Below are 20265 nucleotides of genomic sequence, written 5' to 3' on the forward strand. Positions count from 1 at the left end.
GGATACAGGGAAATGAGCGTGCTCATTCCCTCGCTCGCGAGTCTAAAATACCGAGCGCTCCTATTCCATGGCCTGACACCTATTGCGCCAGAATGCACCGCGCTGAACACCGCAAGCAAAGCCGCGCTAGACTCCGCGAACTGCGCTCGTCTGCATGTACCCTTCCGGCCCCCGATCCCTCCTTCACCCGCCGCGACAGTTCCCTAATTCGTCAGGCTCAAACTCTAACATTGGCGAATGACGCCATGCAACACATTATTGAACAACGCCGCGGCCACCCGGCATGCCCGGTGTGCGGCGGCTATCCCGACGTTCGCCACACGTACTGGACCTGCCCCCGTGCACAGTCCTCGCCTTACTATCTCCCCACCTCTTCCCTGAGCCCATCTATTCCTTACTGTTGGGAGAGCTGGACCACTCCGCCTGAACCCCACCGAGCCGCTTTTTTGGTCGCTCCTTGTGCAACACATAAGGCACGTCCAGGGCGCCACCACAACCCCCGCTCCGGGTGCAACTACATGACCACGGCACCGAAGCGGCGGACGGCACGGACGAAGAGCCGTTTCAAATAAAGTTTTATTCATTCATTCATTCACTTACTCATTCATCGCACCTATTACTAATAATATATATATATATATATATATATATATATATATATATATATATATATATATATATATATATATACCACGGTCCGCCTCGCGTGCAAGAGGACCATGGTTCGAATCCCGGTGCCACGCAATTCTCCACCGGAAAAAAAAAAACGTGTGTTGAGAAAATTGCACAAACAGGCATGGAGGGCGGCGTGATCACGGTGACCAGAACCGGTAACGCACTCTCTCACCAGAGCAGGATTGGCCACCCTGGTGCAGCACTTGGCCACAACCTCCTATAGGGTGTATGCACGAAATCAGGCGGCGCGGTGCATTCTGGGTGAGCGGCCATCTTGTAGTACTCCTTAGCAGACGCCAGCCACAGTCGCTGCCGCCGCTTCGAAGCGAAGCGTGTGTCTGGTGTCGTTTAGCGGGTCACCATGGTTTATTGGTTTAGCGGGTCACCATGGTAAACAACACTGCAGCGTCGTGCCAGCTGGTCATAAGACAAGCTCTGTGCACTGCGGTCGTACAGTCGACGCAAGTCTGCACCATTGCAGGCTCTTGCCGCAGGCACATACATGTCGCTGTACGTGGGGTCCGTGCTCACCACGACTGGCCGATGTCCGGAGTTTAAAAGATGGCCAAAGAAGCTGTTCCACTCTTCTTTCGTTGGAGCAGCGGCCTTAGTACGCGCGGTCACACTGGCTGCACAAACTGAAGTTCCTTCACAATCGAGCCGACGTTTCTTCCGCGCACTCGACGCGAAATCCATGGCAGCAACGGGCCGCACTTCCACTTTTCGTACGTGGGCTGGAAGCCAGGCATTTGCGATGTCAGTGCAAGACCGTTCTTGCCGTCCACGCACACCGTACTCGAGGAAAAAAAGAACGGCGGCAACATGAGCGCAGGCCTCGCCGTTCCCTGCCATGCAAGTGCAGTGCGCAGCGTTTATGTCGCCGTCGCTCTTGGCCAACACCCACACTGTTAGCGGAGCCTGGTTGAGGCTCTGCGAGTGGTTTACCTGCGAATAAAACGCGGCATCAGCACATGTTATGGTGCAAAAGAGGACGCCTTACCTTTGTTATGATGATTATGGTATCGGCAGACACCACCTTCACAGACGGCTCGTGCACCCAGCCGCTCGTCACAAAATTGTGGGCCTCCAGCGCCTTCCGCGACTTCAACTGCTTACGCGTCGTGAAGCTGGTCCTCAGAACCAAGAATTCGTAGATGTCTGAGCTATCCACGCACGGCCACAAGCCAATGTCTTTGATGCAGTCGCTTGCACGCATCGTAAAAGGGTCCATGCCAATCGCTTTTGTCTTGATCTCGTAACGTTGTCTGTCACGTTCAGATAACGTTGCTGCATAGTCTCTAACAACTGAAGTCATTGTCTTTGTGAACAGGCAACTTGCAGCGCGTCACTGGAGCGGTGATTCCATTTATCGTCGCAGCATGCTGCACTAGCGGGTGCGGAGGCTACAGCGGGCGTCTGCTAAGGAGTACTACAAGATGGCCGCTCACCCACAATGCACCGCGCCGCCTGATTTCGTGCATACACCCTATACGAATATAACAATCAAACCCCGGCCCTCAGTCCCCAGCTGCCGTGAAGCAACTGACCACAGCGGCGGTCAGATCTGTGACGCAGCAGAGGGTGCTATGAATCCCTGGATCCAGACAGGCCGCCATTGGAATCTGAATCTGGCAACGTTTAACGCTAGAACGTTATCTAGTGAGGCGAATCTAGCAGTGCTATTGGAGGAATTAGAGGGCAGTAAATGGGATATAATAGGGCATAGTGAAGTTAGGAGGACAAATGAAGCATATACAGTGCTAAAATGCGGGCACGTCCTGTGCTACCGGGGCTTAGCGGAAAGGCCAGAACTAGGAGTCGGATTCCTGATTAGTAAGAATATAGCTGGTAACTTACAGGGACTCTATGGCATTAACGAGAGGGTGGCAGGTTTTGTTGTGAACATTAATAAGAGGTAAAAATTGCAGGTCGTACAGGTGTACGCCCCTACATCCAGTCATGATGACGAGGAAGTCGAAAGCTTCTATGAAGACGTGGAATTGACGATGGGTAAGGTCAAAACTGTACTGATGGGCGACTTCAATGCCAAGGTAGGCAAGAAGCAGGCTGGAGACAAGGCAGTCGGAGGAATATGGCATAGGCACTAGGAATAGCAGGGCAGAGTTATCAGTAGACTTTGCAGAACAGAATAAGATGTGGATAATGAATACCTTCTTCCGCAAGCGGGAAAGCCGAAAGTGGACGTGGAGGAGCCCAAAGGACGAGACTAGAAATGAAATGGACTTTATACTCTGCACTAACCCTGGCATCATACAAGATGTGGACCTGCTCGGCAAGGTACGCTGCAGTGACCATAGGATGGTAAGAACTCGAATTAGCCTAGACTTGAGGAGGGAGCAGAAAAATTGGTACATAAGAAGCCAATCATTGAGTTAGCACTAAGAGGGAAAATAGAGGAATTCCGGACCAAGCTACAGAACAGGTATTCGGCTTTAACACAGGAAGAGGACCTTAGTGTTGAAGCAATGAACGACAATCTTATGGGCATCATTAATGAGTCTGCAATAGAAGTTGGTGGCAACTCCTTTAGACAGCTAGGATACCAGTAAGCTATTGCAGGAGATGGAAGATCTGATCAAGAAACGCCAATGTACGAAAGCTTCTAATCCTACAGCTAGAATAGAAGTGGCAGAACTTTCCAAGTTAATCAGCAAGCGTAAGACAGCTGACATAAGGAAGTATAATATGGATAGAATTGAACATGCTCTCAGGAACGGAGGAAGCCTAAAAGCAGTGAAGAAGAAACTAGGAATAGGCAAGAATCAGATATTTGTGTTAAGAGACAATGCCGGCAATATCATTAATAATATGGATGAGATCGTTCAAGTGGCTGAGGAGTTCTATAGAGATTTATACAGTACCAGTAGCACCCACGACGATAATGAAAGAGACGATAGTCCAGAGGAATTTGAAATCCCACGAGTAACGCCGGAAGAAGTAATGAAAGCTTTGGCAGCCATGCAAAGGGGGAAGGCAGGTGGGGAGTATCAGGGGACAGCAGATTTGTTGAAGGATGGTGGACAGATTGTTCTAGAAAAGCTGGCCACCCTGTATGTGCAATGCCTTGTGACTTCGAGTGTACCGGTATCTTGGAAGAACGCTAACGTAATCCTAATCCATAAGAAAGGGGACGCCAAAGACTTGAAAAATTATAGACCAATCAGCTTACTGTCCGTTGCCTACAAACTATTTACTAAGGTAATCGCAAATAGAATCAGGAACACCTTAGACTTCTGTCAACCAAAGGACCAGGCAGGATTCCGTAAAGGCTACTCAACAATAGACCATATTCACACTATCAATCAAGTGATAGAGAAATGTGCAGAATATAACCAACCCTTATATATAGCTTTCATTGATTATGAGAAAGCGTTTGATTCTGTCAAAACTTCAGCAGTCATGGAGACGTTGCGGAATCAGGGTGTAGACGAGCCATATGTAAAAATACTGAAAGATATCTATAGCGACTCCACAGCCACTTTAGTCCTCCATAAAGAAAGCAACAAAATCCCAATAAAGAAAGGCCTCATGCAGGGAAATACGATCTCTCCAATGATATTCACAGCGTGTTTACAGGAGGTATTCAGAGACCTGGTTTGGGAAGAATTGGGAATAAGAGTTCATGGAGAATACCTTAGTAACTTGAGATTCGCTGATGATATTGCCTTGCTTAGTAACTCAGGGGACCAACTGCAATGCATGCTCACTGACCTGGAGAGGCAAAGCCGAAGGGTGGATCTAAAAATTAATCTGCAGAAAACTAAAGTAATGTTTAACAGTCTCAGAAGAGAACAGCAGTTTACGATAGGTAGCGAGGCACTGGAAGTGGTAAGGGAATACATCTACTTAGGACAGGTAGTGACTGCGAATCCAGATCATGAGACGGAAATATTCAGAAGAATAAGAATGGGCTGGGGTGCGTTTGGCAGGCATTCTCAGATCATGAACAGCAGGTTGCCATTATCCCTCAAGAGAAAAGTGTATAATAGCTGTGTCTTACCAATACTCACGTACGGGGCGGTAACCTGGAGGCTTACGAAAAGGGTTCTACTCAAATTGAGGACGACGCAACGAGCTATGGAAAGAAGAATGATAGGTGTAACATTAAGGGATAAGAAAAGAGCAGATTGGCTGAGTGAACAAACTCGAGTTAATGACATCTTAGTTGAAATCAAGAAAAAGAAATGGGCATGGGCAGGACATGTAATGAAGAGGGAAGATAACTGATGGTCATTAAGGGTTACGGACTGGATTTCTAGGGAAGGGAAGCGTAGCAGGGGGCGGGAGAAAGTTAGGTGGGCTGATGAGATCAAAAGTTTGCAGGGACAACATGGCCACAATTAGTACATGACCGGGGTAGTTGCAGGAGTATGGGAGAGGCCTTTGCCCTGCAGTGGGTGTAACCAGGCTGATGATGTATATATGCGCTCATCGCTTCTCTTTTTTTGGTCCAGTCGTAATGCTCTCTCCTAATTTACTTAATTACGGCAAGTTTTTGAGGATTCTACTTAAAGGGTGCAGCACAAGTTCTCGCAGTGTCCAGAAATCAGTTCTCGAAAAGCCAAGTGGCCCAAGCCGAATTATTCTCCAAACGTTCCGTCCGAATGATTGTGAAAGATGAGCTGCTGCTCGAAAGGGTGTGCATGGTTCAGGAATTCATGGACTAATACTGGTGTCACAAGGCGAATTTTTAATCGCGATCAAGCCCGATCCGGATGTATTTCTCGGTCGTGATTGCCTCCCCTCATTTGCACAAGTGCGGCGGAGGAGCCAATCGCGGTCGAGAATATCGATCTGGATCGGGCTTGATCGCGATCAAAAGTTGTCCTGTGACACCGGTATTACAAATTAGGTGAAAGAGGCCAAGGTCAGAAGATGCATGGACCCTAGATGCGTGCTATGCTGCATGCTTCAACACGGCATGACATTGCAGCATTCCCTTGTCAAAGGCACTAGTCAATATCGATCGGTTTTTAAACTACCCATACGATAGGATGTTGACAGAAAGCCTCAAAGAAGGCAACATGAGTGCCACCATGAATCAGTGATAGATTTCGGGGCAATCACTTCTGATGGAAAGATGCTGCTGGATTTCTTGGAGCAAGGAGCGACGGTAAACACTGCATACTATCTGGAAGGTGTCGTGAAGAAGCAGGCACTGTACTGGACCAAATCATACTTTGCAAAACAGCAAATAATGAATCAATGAGATTCCTCTCCACCTCACAGGCCGAAGGTAGTGCTGCACATGGTACAACAATAACGGTGCAAAAAAATCGTCCCCAATTTCATTTCCACTTTAGAATGGCATCCAAACAGCTCAATAAACTATCTCAACTTTTCAGTCTTGTTGGTGTTGAACAGCACAGTCGATTCTACTCGTCGCCACAATTTGGCTTCTCTTCATTCGGCATTGAAAAAAGCATGGCGTGAATTAAATGAAGACTAGATCTGTGCCGCCTGTGCATTTCCAAAGCGAATCTAGGCTTGCATTTGTGCAAAACACGGAGTTTTTTAACAGTACATTTTGATTTGTGCATATGGAGAACAGAACACAAAACACTAACACCAAAGGTATTTTGTTATTCTACATCGCAACCTTATTATTGGGTATTTATTTGAGTGCAAAAACCTTTTGCCGTACCCTGTAGTTACGAAATACAATTAATCTAGAGTGATGTAGCAGTGCACTACAGTGCAAAGTGAATGAGATGAGTTGATACATTGATTTGAAGCCTCGTGGATGTATTCTTGAGGCTCGTATTTCCATATGGTATTGTGTTTGAAAATCTTAGAGCTGTGCTCAATTGTTGCTTTGCTTTCTTTGTAGCTCACCAAGCGAGAGCTCTAGATGGAATCACATGTTCTTCGCACTTCCCTTATATGTGCAATACAACCAGTGCAGCTTTATAACACAATTATCACTGAAAGAACAATCTCCCTGTGAGTCGCAACAGACATTCCTTAGAGGTAATTTCTGTAATTAAAGTCAATGAGACATTACGCAGGTGAAATGTAAGAACAGCTTTATTGCAGCAAGCAGTGCATACTCAAAGATAGTGCAAATTAATAAATTCAGCTTGTGCTCCAACTGCTGTCGCACACTTAAGAACAGTGAACAATCGTAAAAAGTTTGCAACGTTTCAAGAGCACTGGATTCCTTGTTTGCGAATCAGATATAGCGGATTTAATATCGGTTTCTGCAGGTACACTTTATTATCTAAAACAAGACAGCACCAGCATCTACTCGCAAGTATGAAATAGCAGCACCGCATGTCTGGTGACATGTAACAAGTGCAAGTAGTTGTAATGTCACACTCTACACCTCAATATAGCAGCCTCGCGCAGGCAGCTCGCGTTTATGCCAAAGCGCCTTCATCACAGACATCCAGAAAGCGCTTCCCCTAAAGCAAATAACCATTAGGAATACAAGTAGGTGCCATTTCTGAAGTGCTGCCAGTGAATATGTCACTGTGCTGTTATCCTCTGGCCTCTTTTTATCCTGGCTTGCCAATGAAATCTTGTTATTGGTTGTCATTGCAAGGCAGTTGGTGTCTTTGCAAATCACCAACTAAAGATGCTTGCATCTATTTATATCCAGGATTAACCGTTACCCATGCACTACAAATGGCTTCATATCGCTTACCTTAAGGAAAGTGCAAACACCTAAACAATTGTTAATACTGCTTGTATTGCTTGTAGGCCCACATAGAACTGATTAAAATGAAAGTGCAAACATTTAGATACAGTACACAATAAAAAAGAAAGAGAATGAGGCCACATCTTTAGTGATGCTGTCTTGATTTTTTTTTTTAATTCAGGTCGTCAACAAAATAGATCCAGTAGTGACATGTTCTAGCTACTCACCATGGCACAGCAGAATGATCAAACTCCTCACCAACACAGCTACTAGTGTAAACTTTGTTAAAGTAAGGTTTGGTTTCTGTGCAGTGTTGATGATGTACGTACTATACAATACACAAAGTGAGACCGCATTTTTGAAAACACATATTTATAACACTTTATGTCTAAAATCATTTGGCTAAGTGGCCCTTCAAACTTGTCTTGAACATTACAGATAAAGGCAACACGACTGCGTCTGGGTCAATGGGTCAACTAAAACAGCAAGATTTGATTGCCGATAAGCAACAGAAAAACAAAAAACAAACAAAACATTAGAACAACATAGATGCAGCGTTTATTGTAATTTAACAACAGTAAACAATGCCACACTACCCACCATTTGCAGTGCCTGACAGAGAATGAAACAGTACAGGGTAACAAACAATGCAACAAGAAACTGACATCTACTCAGTATGAATCCAGAGTAGCCTTAATTACCATCATTAAGGTATCACAGAATATGCACAGGATGAAAGTTCCCGTTAAAATGTGGTCTGCCTTACCCAGAAGTCCACAGCTATGGTCTGGAAGAACTTCAGTTTGGCCAAGTTGGTATTTACTGCAAATCATATTGACCGCAAAAAAGACAAATCATATTGACCGCATAAACCGCCCGTGCTGTTTATGTGTTTTCTTCCTATGTCCCCGTCTTTATTGCGGTCAATATGATTTGCAGCTATGGTCTGGCTATTCAGAACACCCAGAATAACAATTTCATCAAAAGAAATGGAATGAAATAGCTAACAAACAACACTCTAGTTACAATGAACATATATAAAGGGCAGAAATTAAAAAAAAATATCTGAAGGAGACAAATGCTGCCAGTTTTTCAGTATCACAAAAGCACTACAGAACTGCTGCTGAGCAGCAGAGTCCCCAACAAGTGTAGAGCTTTGTCATAATTCAGTATACACTCCATTAAATTGGCAAGAATGTACAGTGCTCAATTGGCACCTGGTTCTCTGTAGTAGGCATTCATTTCATAGTGAATTCCTAATTCAGCACAAACAGCCTATCTTAGAGAATAGCTCAATTATATATTTCTCCTGAAAGGTCCCTATACAGGTGTGAGCATTTTGAGTGGACAAGCACAGTATGTTCGAACATCTGGCCATGAGTACATGTGCCAAACATTGGGCCGCTGACTCGTGGAAACATTGGACTCTGCAGAAGCAATTGCAGGAAGAGAGTAGAAGCAAGGCAGACGGAACAGATGCTTCCGTGCCTCAACATGCCTGTGTTTCCGATACATTACAAACTACCTAGCCCAACATTCGACCATGCTAAACCATATCGAGGGAGAGGCAACAAAATTCTTTAAAAAGCGTGCACCCTCTCCGACAACGGCCCTAATCGCCTTTACAAGAAGTGGTCACATCGGCTGCATTTTAATGATACCGCAATCAATGGTTAGTCTGGTTAGGGTTAGGCCTAGGGACTGGTTTGGATTCTCTAAACGAACATTTACAACACAGCAGGCATTAAGCACGTTTACCGAACAAAAGCAGACCAAACATGTCAATGTACTTAGCAAACTGTGGTACCGTACTAGCATATCGGCGTTGCTGTTCGGACATGAAATTCAAAAACAACCTGTTTCACCAAACATCTCCTTATTGTTGCTAATAATAAGCCATAATAAATTATAACATAGTTGACAATGCACAAATGTGCCTCTGTCGAAAAATACCTACGTAAACATGAGGCTCCACCAGATTTACCCAAATATATTACGTCTGTCTAGTAGGGTTGCGGCAATCTACAGAGACGACATCTGACAGCTTGAGATATCGTGCTATGGCACACTGGCACTCGTAATTCAAGGCGCGAATGTCTCGTCCCTTGCCAAGGTGGAAAACAACATTTTCTCTCACAATGCCCGCTAGTTGAAAGTAGTTTGACTGAATGTAACGCTTTGCCAACGCTACGGCCTTTTTTGCCTCGTCCTCAGTCTGTTCTGTCACTTTCATTAGGTGTGGAACAAGCGACGCCTTTTCACTGAGGGCTTCGAATGCCACGGCAGCCTGCCTATCTAGCCTCTGGTGTGTGATAAATCTCACAGCCATGTTCAGAAGACTGGTGTTTCGTCGAATGGAGGTGAACATACGGGAAGACACATGGTTTCTATTTGGCACGATGGCCAGCGTCAAATCCACGATAGACTGGTTTTCCACCAGGGCACGCGAAAGAATGGCAAGGCGTTTGGTGCACATAAAGCCCCTAGTGTTCAACTTCAGGTTGGTGATTGCGGTGTTCTTTGTCAGCATAAAAGCAATCGACTTGAGCGACTTCAAGGATACTTTATAGCTTTCCAAACATACTTGACTCACAGTGGTATTTGTCGCGAGCACCTTGGCGACCATGCCAAGCAGCCCATGGGCTGAATAGGAACAAATCTTAATTTTAAGATTCTGGATAGTTTGGTTCAAGGCGAGGACACAGCACAACGCAACAGCGACTTGTTTGCGATCTCCTAAACCGACTGTTACAGTTCGCACATATTTATTTGTGGCGAGATTTTGAAGCAGCGCACAAACGCTGATTTCGGTGAGTTCGTAGGCAACGCTTAGGTGGAGTTCTGTGAGCGTCTCTGAACCAAGTGCCACGGCTGCAGACAGCGGAGGAAGGTCGGGCTCGGCCCAAGACATCTGGATACGGCTGTAGCCTTCAGCTTGGGCCATGTCAAAGGAGAGAGTTGACCTGCGTTGAAAAGCCCACTATCATTCATACTGCGTAGGTTTAAAGAGGTTGCGTATATATTTGCTAGAGCCTGTATAAGCGTTAAGGATACTGTATTACTCCGCGTGACAATAGTTCCAAAAGAACACGAAACATTTCATCTTTGTAGGGAATATTGTTTGTTAAATAATCAAATGGAACTTCTTCCCTTTCCCGTGCCCTGTGTTGATGATACCATTGATTAAACCAGTGAATGTACATGGTGTTTCAAGAATTGACCTATGCAAAGAGTATTGGCAGGTGCCTCTCACAGATGAGATTAAACGGTTTACTACTTTCGTGACACCCTTTGAAGCCTGTGAATAGGCTCCCTTTCGGTAAGAAAACTCGAGGCTGGTTTCAAAGAATTGCTAATGAAGGGGTTAGAGAAATTCCTAGGCCTATTTTGTAGTATGTAAACAAACAATATACTGATCTACTCAAAAAGAAAAGGAGATCATGACAAGCACTTCGTAGACATGCTCGCTGCTCTGAGCCAAGAAAAGTTAAAGGGACCCTGAAACAATCTTGTAGAAACATACCGAGTCATTAGCATAGGTCTTCTGATCATTAATCGATGTGTCTAAGTGCTCCCCGTAAAGAATGTAATTTATTATAAGGTTTTAAATATGTACGTCGCTACCGATCGCAGCAGGCCACTGGCCTGAGTTTTCAGCCACCCCTGACTAGACAATGGAAGGTGACCAGACGACGCCAGTAGGCAAGATATCCAAGCGGGTGCCCAGGGCACATCATCAATAATTTTTTCAACTTTAGGGTGAACAAATGTCATTCGTATTAGTTGGAATGTTAGTCAATTTGTTTCTATAAAAAACAAAGTAAAAGCAACAGAATGCACAAGAGAAATTTATCACTACTCTCAAGCACTTCCGGCACAAAGCAAGCGCCGCCTGCTTGTGTTACAACATGCTCCATGTTCACGCGAGCTGTGCAGTATTGGTCTCGATCTGTCTTTTTGTGACCCTCATAGTTCAGCCTTGCATTGTGGGCTGCGAACGTAGCGATCGGCGACATGTCAAGCTGCGACACTGTGTACCTTTGCAAGGCATAAATGCAAGTGGAGTGTCTAGAGTGCTTGTTGACAGTATCAATTAAATTCCAGCACATACACATTTGCGGCCATCACTTCGCACCATTAACGTTTCACATGTCTGGTATGCAGGTAAACACAACCGTTTTGGGTTTGGGCATTTTATGGGGTGAGTGGAGATACATACATGAATAGCCAGCATAGTGCAGCCACCTGTTGGCACAGAGTTCAAACAAACACAGAACTAATACAGCAGTAATGAAGTGTATTTTACTTTGCTACTGGAGTGAACTTTTGGCAGCAGTCTAATTGTGAACACGTTTTTTCTAAATGCTTAAATGATTTTGCACTTAATTAAACATTTTTCTAAATGTTTGAAAGGTTTTGCACTTGGTAACAGCAATATTAGCTCTTTGGTTGGTTCAGCTCTGCGTCACCAGCTCGCTGGACCGTGCCGACCGATCAGGCCACTCACGTACGTCTATGCTAAAGCTCCTTCATCACAGCAATAGTTGCATGGACGGGCTTTAGTTTACGCCTCCACCCATACAGCTCATAACGCGTGCTGTTTCGATAGCTGCCGCTTGAGATCAACCGCCTGGCGGCTCGCGGTGACATTGTGAGAGGCTTCGCATGCTGGCTCCAAAACAACCAGTAGTAGACGACACGACGTCCCATCATGACGTAAAGCCAGTGAAGGTGTAGCTTAGCTCCGATCACTTGGTGAAGAAGTCGAGGAGAAAAGCATGGCTATGGCGGACGGAAACTTGCAATTGTCCGTAGCTCTCCTAATATGAGAGACCTCACACTAATTTTGATGTGAATGTTTTCCTGCGTGTCGACAAACTCTGTCCAAACCGTCTTAGGGACTCTTTGAAGAAAAAGTGAGTTTTCCCAAAGAAATGTAGTATTCTTACTAAGAACGTTTGTGTGAACCATTAGAGGAGGGAAGGAATCCTAAAGCTGATCTTCAGGACAATAGGAAGTTTTATAAGTAGCTCCTTCCCGTTGTCAATCTCCTTTGTATAGCCTTTACAATCTTTTTTTACTCTTTACATTCCTATGCATGGGTGATAGCACCGCCTCACTTTTGGTTCCCTATTTCTACAGTACCCTAAGTGTTCTTTTTGCTAGAATTCTGAAGCAATTATTGTGGCACTGGCTGCAGAACAGTGTCAGCTGGTGTTTCAGCAAAAAGCATCTATATTACCCTACACTCAACAACATGGAAGATAAATCTGTATGAAAGAACACAACAGTGACACGCAGAAATTGGCCCTGAAAGCTGTTCTTTTCCATGTGCGTGGATTTGAACATGTCTTCCCATTGAATAGGCAATTCAGTTACCTTTCCAGTTGTCTAGCTTCAACATCAGAAAACTGCACACTCTTTATAGTCTTGTTATTTCGCAGCATTCTGCAGAACGTGTTGATGGCACGTACAGTAGCAGTGTTATCCCTCAGATCCATCAATTCGAGAGCGCAGTTCGTTTCCAGCCCATGAGCCAGTGTCACCATTGAGTCGGCATCGACACGAGCGTGCTTCAATTCCACCTTTCTCAGCCCTACGTTGCTACGCAGTGCTGTCGCGAGTGACTCTGCATTACTGCCGTTGATGTTGCAACCGTTCAGGTCCAAGTGCCTCAGGGTCTTGTTTGCGATTAGCGCTTCAAAAAGGGACTCGAAGCGCGTGTCACACTGGCCAACGTGAAGCTCTAGCAGGGACGTATTGGCCTTGAGTGCCTCTGCTAAGGTGAAGAGGTTGACGTTGTTTTCCAGACTCTGGTCGAGCGTCAATTTGGTCAAGGACTTCGCGACGCGCAGTAGCGTTGCGATAGAGTTCACGCTTTCCCGTGAAATATCGTTCGCGACGACAGACAGCTCGCCGAGGAAGCGACAGCACTGCAGCGCTCGCAAGAGGCACTCGACGGACTCCTGCGACATGTCATTATCAGAGATGGAAACAGCAGTGAGGTGGCTCGCGTTTCTTCTTAGCAAATTTGCTACGGATCTCGACACTGATGCATTGATAGGGAAATGGTACAATTCTAAGCTCTTGAGATTTCCTAGGCCAGCCAGGCCTTCGGAAAGCTCTTCTTCGCAGTAGGGTGTTTTGTCGGCACCGCGGAGTTGCAGATGCTGGACGTTGACGCTCCGGCCTAGCGCCAACGCGAGGGTGGAGGCCGGTGCAAACAATAACGACCTCGGGTCTTGCATCATGATGCGCTGAACGCACCGATGCGCCTTCGGCAGCCAGCAGAAGACGCAAGCGGCGTCGTAAAGTTCGTCGTCGCCGAGCTGACGCCGACGTGTCCGCGTCGACCGGATGGCCACCCTGGCCGGCTCGGTTTCGACAAGTTCGAAGCTCACCGGGTGCAAGACCTTGCTCCATCGGTCGAGGTCGTGGCAAAGCCAGCAATCGGTGTGGCATTCGTCATACTCACAAGCGCGGTCGAAGTCCAGCCCTCGCTTTGTTAGGCGAGACACGATCTGTTCGGAGTAAGGCATGATGCTCTCGTGACCGCCAGCGGCTGTGCCTTTCGACGCAAGGCCCGCGACTGTCCCACCTCCTTCGGTCGCGGACATTCTCTCACAGTAGGCACAGATCTGCTGCGATCTAATAACTTCGACACTCGTCTACGGCAGCGCTGGCAGGGGCCTGCTGAGAGCGTGCATCTTGTGGCGTTTTGCCGGGCGGCTTGACGTAACTCACCTTTGAGCTTGCCATTCTGCCGCCAAAACCAAAGACGGATGTGACATCACGGACGCGAAAAACAAAGAATGAATGCGACATCCCGGACGTGACGTTTGGGTGAACCTAACGCCTGCGTTCCGTCGACCGGGTGAACGCAGACACTTTCGTCGATCCTTCGCACGGTCGTGTCGCAAGGGACCAAATAAAGAAAGCCAGCCACAGGGCCAAAGCATAGACTAGCCAAAGTCGCACTACGATTGCACCACACCTTGAAAGAACAGCGGGCGACTTTAAGTTTCAGTGGTTTGCCGACAGCTGTCGCTTCTACGGGAACGTAGCGGTCGATTTAGGCACCACTGGCCTCCTTGAAGCCCTTGGGTTCAGCGGGAGCAGTGGTAAAGCAAACAGGTCCGCAATAGACAATAGAGCATCCCCCTTGGAACGGGGCGGTGGGTTGCACCACCAAGCTCTTGCTACTATGCTGCCTGATATCCTACCTAGGTTAACCAATGAAAAAAGAAAAAAAAAACACTGTGAACTAACACGTCCAAATTTTCTGATCCCCTATTGCGAACTGTGTTTTTGTGCGTCTCCGTCTTTTGTCGTTTCCCTACTTTTCTTCCACCAATCCTCCAATCGCCTCTTACTAATGTCTATTGCGGACCTGTTTGCTGTACCCACGACCTACTGTATAAATACAGTACAGTTATACAGTAGGTCGTGGCTTTACCACTGCTTCCGCTGAACCCAAGGGCTTCAAGGAGGCCAGTGGTGCCTAAATCGACCGCTGGGTAGACGTCTTCACATTCTAATAAAACATGCTCATTCGTTTCCCTAGCTTTACCGCAGCACGCACATGCTTCTTCTTCCTTCTTATATCTCGCTTTATAGGTGCGTGTTCTAAGGCATCTCGATCTCGCTTCGAAAAGTAATGAGCTTCCCTAGCTTTGAGTTATCATAAATGGTTTCTTTCCTGATTTCGTTTTTTCCTCTTAAGTAGTTACTCATGGCAGGTTTCTTTTCCATTGCCGCCACCCATGAGATTAATTCAGCCTCTCTAACTTTTCGCTTGACCTTCTTTGTTGCTGTGTTGCCCACCCCACAGACCGCATACTTGCTGGTAAGCTTCCCAGTTCTCTTCCTCCACTGTGAATCAATGTTTTGCCTGTACAGATACCTGAACACCCCCCAGCCCATTTACTTTCTTCCATATTCCTCAGCCGCTCTTCATACTCAATTTTACTGCTAGCTTCCCTCACTTCAAAACTAGTCCAGCCCGTATCCCCCTGCACAGCTTCATTTGTAGTCTTCCCGTGAGCGCCCAATGCGAGGCGACCCACTGACCTTTGGTTCCCGTCGAGCCCTGATTGTACCCCTGAATTAAAGCAAACAACCGCATTTCAAAAAGTAAGTCCTGGAACCATTACCCCTTTCCACATACCTCGTAGGACCTCGTACCTATTGTATCCCCATAGCGCTCTGTGCTTCATTATGGCTGCGTTTCTCTTCCCCTTTACTGTTATGGTTTTTTTCCTGTGTTTCCATATAGCCATTGCCTTCGTTTATCCATATACCAAGGTATTTATATTCTGTTACCAGAGATATTTCTTGGCCCTGTATCTCCACTGTCTGTTCACTATTTTCATTGAATACCATAACACCTGATTTTCTAACACTAAATTTCAAACCTAAATTGTTGCCTTCCTGTCCACAGATATTAGCCAGACGTTGCAAATCACTTTGCTTGTTAGCGAGCAACACAATGTCGTCCGCATAAAATAAACCTGGGAGTTGCTGCTCTATTACTGTACCTGCCTGTTTGTATGAGAGATTAAACCCGATATTACTTCCTTCTAGCTCCCTCTCCATCCTCACCATGTACATCATAAACAGCAGCGGGGATAAAGGGCACCCCTGCCTCAGTCCCTTGTTGATTTGAACTTTCTCCGCACCTCTCATCCCTTCCCATTCAACGCAAACGGTATTTTCTAGGTAAATCTCTCTCAAAAGCTGTAGACAATCGTTACCTAAGCCTTCCCCTTCCAGAATATCCCACAAAATGTTGCGGTCTACGTTGTCGTATGCTCCTGTAATGTCCAAAAAAGGCCACATACAACGGTCTGCTTTCTGCTTTTGATATTTCGATACACTGAGTAAGAACAAACAAGTTATCATCCAAACGCCTACCTATTCTAAAGCCATTCTGAAGCTCTCCCAAAATGCCATTATTCTCTGCCCATGCTTGCATCTTTAATTTGATTGCCTGCATTTGCTAGCCTGTATATTACCGATGTAATGGTCAACGGTCTATACGAGTGAATTCTGTCTTTATCCCCCTTACCTTTATAAATTAAATTCATTCTACTTTGTCGCCAACTGTATGGTATTCGTCTATCTCTTAACAGTTTTTTCCACTGCTTTCACCAGAGCTTCCTTACTTTTTGGTCCCAGTTCATTTATCAGCCTAACGGGAACCTCGTCTAGCCCTGTGGCTGTGCGCTTAGGAATTTTCTCTTCCGCTTTCTTCCAGTTTAAATTTGTCAGCACCAGTTCCTTTTCCACTTGGGTCTCTTTCATGCTATTTTTTTCCTCATGTACAACCTTGTCATTGCCTTGGAAGGATTCGGCTGTTGCGTTTCGGATGTAATTTATTGCCGCTTCTCCTTCCAGTCTGTTTTCATCTTCGTCTAGGATATGTTGTTGTATTGTTGCTGACTTCCTGCCTAATAATTTTATGTGATTCCAAAATATTCTAGGTGCGGCCTTCTTTTTCTCACGTATTTCTGACAACCAACGTTCACTTTCACCTTTTAATTTTGCTTGCACCAGTATTTGAACCATACACTTTTTCTCCCGGTATATTTCCCATTTACTGGTTACTTCATCCTGTGGCAACTGCGCCTTCTTTGCCTGCCTGTGCTCTCGAGATGCTTTCTGTCGTTCGGCGATCGCTTCTCGTATCTCCTTGTTCCACCAGCTTTTCGGTTAATTTTTTTCCTTTCCAACGGACATGTTGTTTCTCTTTCCGTATTTCTGTCGTTATTACACTTAGAAGCTCACCATATTCCCACTCCTTACTTGGCCACTTGCCAAGTTCTTCTTCAACTCTTGTGACTATATTTGCTATTTGTTCAGCGTTCAAATTTGGACTGGCCATTGTGCTTTCCTTGCTCTCTTTCCCAGCTACATATCCCATTTTCAAAATGATGCGTTTATGGTCACTCCCTGTGTTGCTAAACCCTTCCTCATCGATGACCATTTCTCTCAACTTATCATGAATTCCTTCTGTCATCAGACAGTAATCAATAGTCGATTGCCGGTTTTCCACTTCCCACGTTATCTGTCCTTCACACTTAGGTCCTGTATTCACGATCACGAGGTTATGTTGCTTGCAAAGGTCTAGCACTGACTTCCCGTTATTGTCGGTATAGCCATCTAAATCCTGTATGTGGGCATTCATGTCACCTAATAGGGCAATCTCAGCACCATTCCCGAAACCCTTAATATCAGCGCTTATGCATTTCACAAACCCTTTATTCTTCTCTGTGCAATTTTTTCCGGTCCACAAATACGTAACTCCCAGCCAAGTTTCTTTCCCACTGATTGTACCTGATAACCAAAGACGCTCTTGACATTGTGAATTTACTCTTTTCCATATGGCTCCCTGATGGATGAGCATTCCGACTCCCCCTCCCTTTCTTTCCGACTTAGTTCTGTTGCACCCTTCCCATACATAATTCTCAATAACTGGCGGCTCTTCTGAGTCTCTAAGGTGCGTTTCTGTAACCGCATACACCCCTATTTGTTCTCTATGTAACTGCTCCTCAATCTCTGCCCACTTTTCCTTTCTTCTACCACCCTGCATGTTTATGTAGCCTATTGCATGGCGAGCTCTTGTTCTTGCTTTCCTCCTTTTTCTGTTATCGACGGCGATGCTCTGCTGATGTTCCCCTAGGGGACCTTCTTCATTACTACCTACTCTGACCTCCTGAGCGCCCGCAGGCGCCCTAAAAAAGCAACAGCGCGACCCCCAAGTCGCCAGCCCACTTCTCGTGCTAGCCTGTAATTAAAGTGGATCCAATCTCGTTTAAAACCACCACACCTTCTCACTTCCCTGTTTACTTCGACAACCTCGAAGCCCTTCTCTCGGCTCATTTTCCATATTTCCTCATTGGCAGCCATTACGGCTCTTTGTACGTGACTACGCACAGGCACCTCCAGCACCGTGCACACCACCGTACACACCACTTTCCGCCAAGCAGCGCCGTTACTGTGGGGATGAACATCGCAAATAGATATCAAACCACCAAGAAACGCCAATGGAAACGCGAAGTCTTCTTCGAAATTTGGGTAAATGCAGACAGGCCTGGTGCTACTACCCGTTCCCTATCTCGTACAAGAGATGTGCATAGAAATCGTGCATGTGAAGTGGCATAGTACGAAAGCATGGATGAGACTGAGGAGATTGTTTTCCTTCATGCCTCGGTGTCTGCAATTCTGCGAACGAGGCGGAAAGCGTTGTCCGTCTTAGCGAGGAGCTTGCCAAGGAGGAGTGGGACTCTCTTCTACGTAGCCCTGCTCTAGAAAAGCAAATTCTGGCCGTCCGGCGTGCCTGCGACCGGGCTCGTGGGCTAGACCTGCCGGTCCCGAAATGTGTATATATATATGTATATATATATATATAGTGTGTGTGTGTGTGTGTGTGTACTGCACGCTGGTCGCTTTTTTTTGTGTGTGTGGTGCAGTCGTAATGCTCTCACTCTGCTAATTTACTTAATTGCGGCAAGTTTTTGAGGATTCTACTTAAAGGGTGCAGCACAAGTTCTTGCAATCTCCAGAAATCAGTTCTCGAAAAGCCAAATGGCCCAAGCCGAATACATGTCCGAAAGTTCCGATCCGAATGGTTGTGAGCTGCTGCTCGAAAGGGTGTACATGGTTCAGGAAGTTCATGGACTAATACCGGTGTCACACGGCGCATTTTTAATCGCGATCAAGCCCAATCCGGATGTATTTCTCGGTCCTGAATGCCTCAATTGCGCATGTGCGGCAGGGAGCCAACCGCGGTCGAGAATATCCATCTGGATCGGGGATCGAGCGCGATCAAAAGTGGTCGTGTGTCACCGGTATTACAGATTAGGTGAAAGAGACCAAGGTCAGAAGATGCACGGACCCTAGATGCGTGCCATGCTGCGTGCTACAGTACGGCATGACATTGCAGCATTCTCTTGTCAAACGAGCCACTAGTCAATATCGTTTAAACTACCCATACGATAGGATGTTGACAGAAAGCCTCAAAGAAAGCAACATGAGTGCCACCCTTAATCAGTGATAGATTTCGGGACAATCACTTCTGATGGAAAGATGCTGCTGGATTTCTTGGAGCAAGGAGCGAAGGTAAACGGTGCATACTATCTGGAAGGTGTCGTGAAGAAGCAGGTACTGTACTGGACCAAATCATACTTTGCAAAACAGCAATTAATGAATCAATGGGATTCCTCTCCACCTCACAGGGCGAAGGTAGTACTGCACATGGTACAACAATAACGGTGCAAAAAAAATCGTCCCCAATTTCATTTCCACTTTAGAATGGCATCCAAACAGCTCAATAAGCTATCTCAACTTTTCAGTCTTTTTGGTGTTGAACAGCACAGTCGATTCTGCTCGTCGCCACAATTTGGCTTCTCTTCATTTGGCATTGAAAAAAGCATGGCGTGAATTAAATGAAGACTAGATCAGTGCCACCTGTGCATTTCCAAAGCGAATCTAGGCTTGCATTTGTGCAAAACACAGAGTTTTTTAACAGTACATTTTGATTTGTGCATATGGAGAACAGAACACAAAACACTAACACCAAAGGTATTTTGTTATTCTACATCGCAACCTTATTATTGGGTATTTATTTGAGTGGAAAAACCTTTTGCCGTACCCTGTAGTTACGAAATACAATTAATCTAGAGTGATGTAGCAGTGCACTACAGTGCAAAGTGAATGAGATGAGTTGATACATTGATTTGAAGCCTCGTGCGTGTATTCTTGAGGCTCATATTTCCATATGGTATTGTGTTTGAAAATCTTAGAGCTGTGCTCAATTGTTGCTTTGCTTTCTTTGTAGCTCACCAAGCGAGAGCTCTGGATGGAATCACATGCTCTTCGCACTTCCCTTATATATGCAATACAACCAGTGCAGCTTTATAACACAATTA

General features: G+C 45.8%; 2 protein-coding genes and 2 long non-coding RNA genes across 5 annotated transcripts in view; 2 read left to right on the top strand and 2 right to left on the bottom strand.

Annotated features, from left to right (window-relative positions):
* Positions 1-20265, top strand: part of LOC139060895 (uncharacterized) — a 185128-nt gene that overhangs the window by 66847 nt on the left and 98016 nt on the right. The window lies entirely within an intron of this gene.
* Positions 1-20265, top strand: part of LOC139060897 (uncharacterized) — a 29432-nt gene that overhangs the window by 5236 nt on the left and 3931 nt on the right. The window lies entirely within an intron of this gene.
* LOC139046804 (uncharacterized) lies at positions 900-2148 on the bottom strand. Its single transcript, XM_070520717.1, has 2 exons — positions 1676-2148; positions 900-1620 (listed from the first exon to the last, which is right to left on the bottom strand). The coding sequence occupies exons 1-2, from the start codon at positions 1988-1990 to the stop codon at positions 1042-1044; spliced, it is 894 nt and encodes a 297-aa protein (XP_070376818.1). The 5' UTR covers positions 1991-2148; the 3' UTR covers positions 900-1041.
* Positions 6706-14074, bottom strand: LOC139060889 (NLR family CARD domain-containing protein 3-like). 2 transcript variants are annotated; one of them, XM_070540160.1, is made up of 2 exons: positions 12716-14074; positions 6706-10299 (listed from the first exon to the last, which is right to left on the bottom strand). In XM_070540160.1, the coding sequence occupies exons 1-2, from the start codon at positions 13951-13953 to the stop codon at positions 9330-9332; spliced, it is 2208 nt and encodes a 735-aa protein (XP_070396261.1). In that variant the 5' UTR covers positions 13954-14074; the 3' UTR covers positions 6706-9329. The 2 variants fall into 2 exon arrangements, with proteins under 2 accessions (XP_070396261.1, XP_070396262.1); XM_070540161.1 differs by having other exon boundaries at positions 10146-10299; positions 12811-14074.

Source organism: Dermacentor albipictus, chromosome 6, assembly GCF_038994185.2.
Source record: "Dermacentor albipictus isolate Rhodes 1998 colony chromosome 6, USDA_Dalb.pri_finalv2, whole genome shotgun sequence".
In the NCBI taxonomy this organism is placed as follows: domain Eukaryota; kingdom Metazoa; phylum Arthropoda; class Arachnida; order Ixodida; family Ixodidae; genus Dermacentor; species Dermacentor albipictus.

Bases quoted from the DNA above. Each gene is read 5' to 3' on its own strand.
- LOC139046804 (XM_070520717.1), bottom strand. From the start codon at position 1,990: ATGACTTCAGTTGTTAGAGACTATGCAGCAACGTTATCTGAACGTGAC. The intron at 1,621-1,675 runs GTAAGGCGTCCT...TTTTATTCGCAG, and splicing joins CCATAATCATCATAACAAAG to GTAAACCACTCGCAGAGCCT.
- LOC139060889 (XM_070540160.1), bottom strand. From the start codon at position 13,953: ATGTCCGCGACCGAAGGAGGTGGGACAGTCGCGGGCCTTGCGTCGAAA. The intron at 10,300-12,715 runs GTAACTGAATTG...TTTTCAACGCAG, and splicing joins GAAGCTAGACAACTGGAAAG to GTCAACTCTCTCCTTTGACA.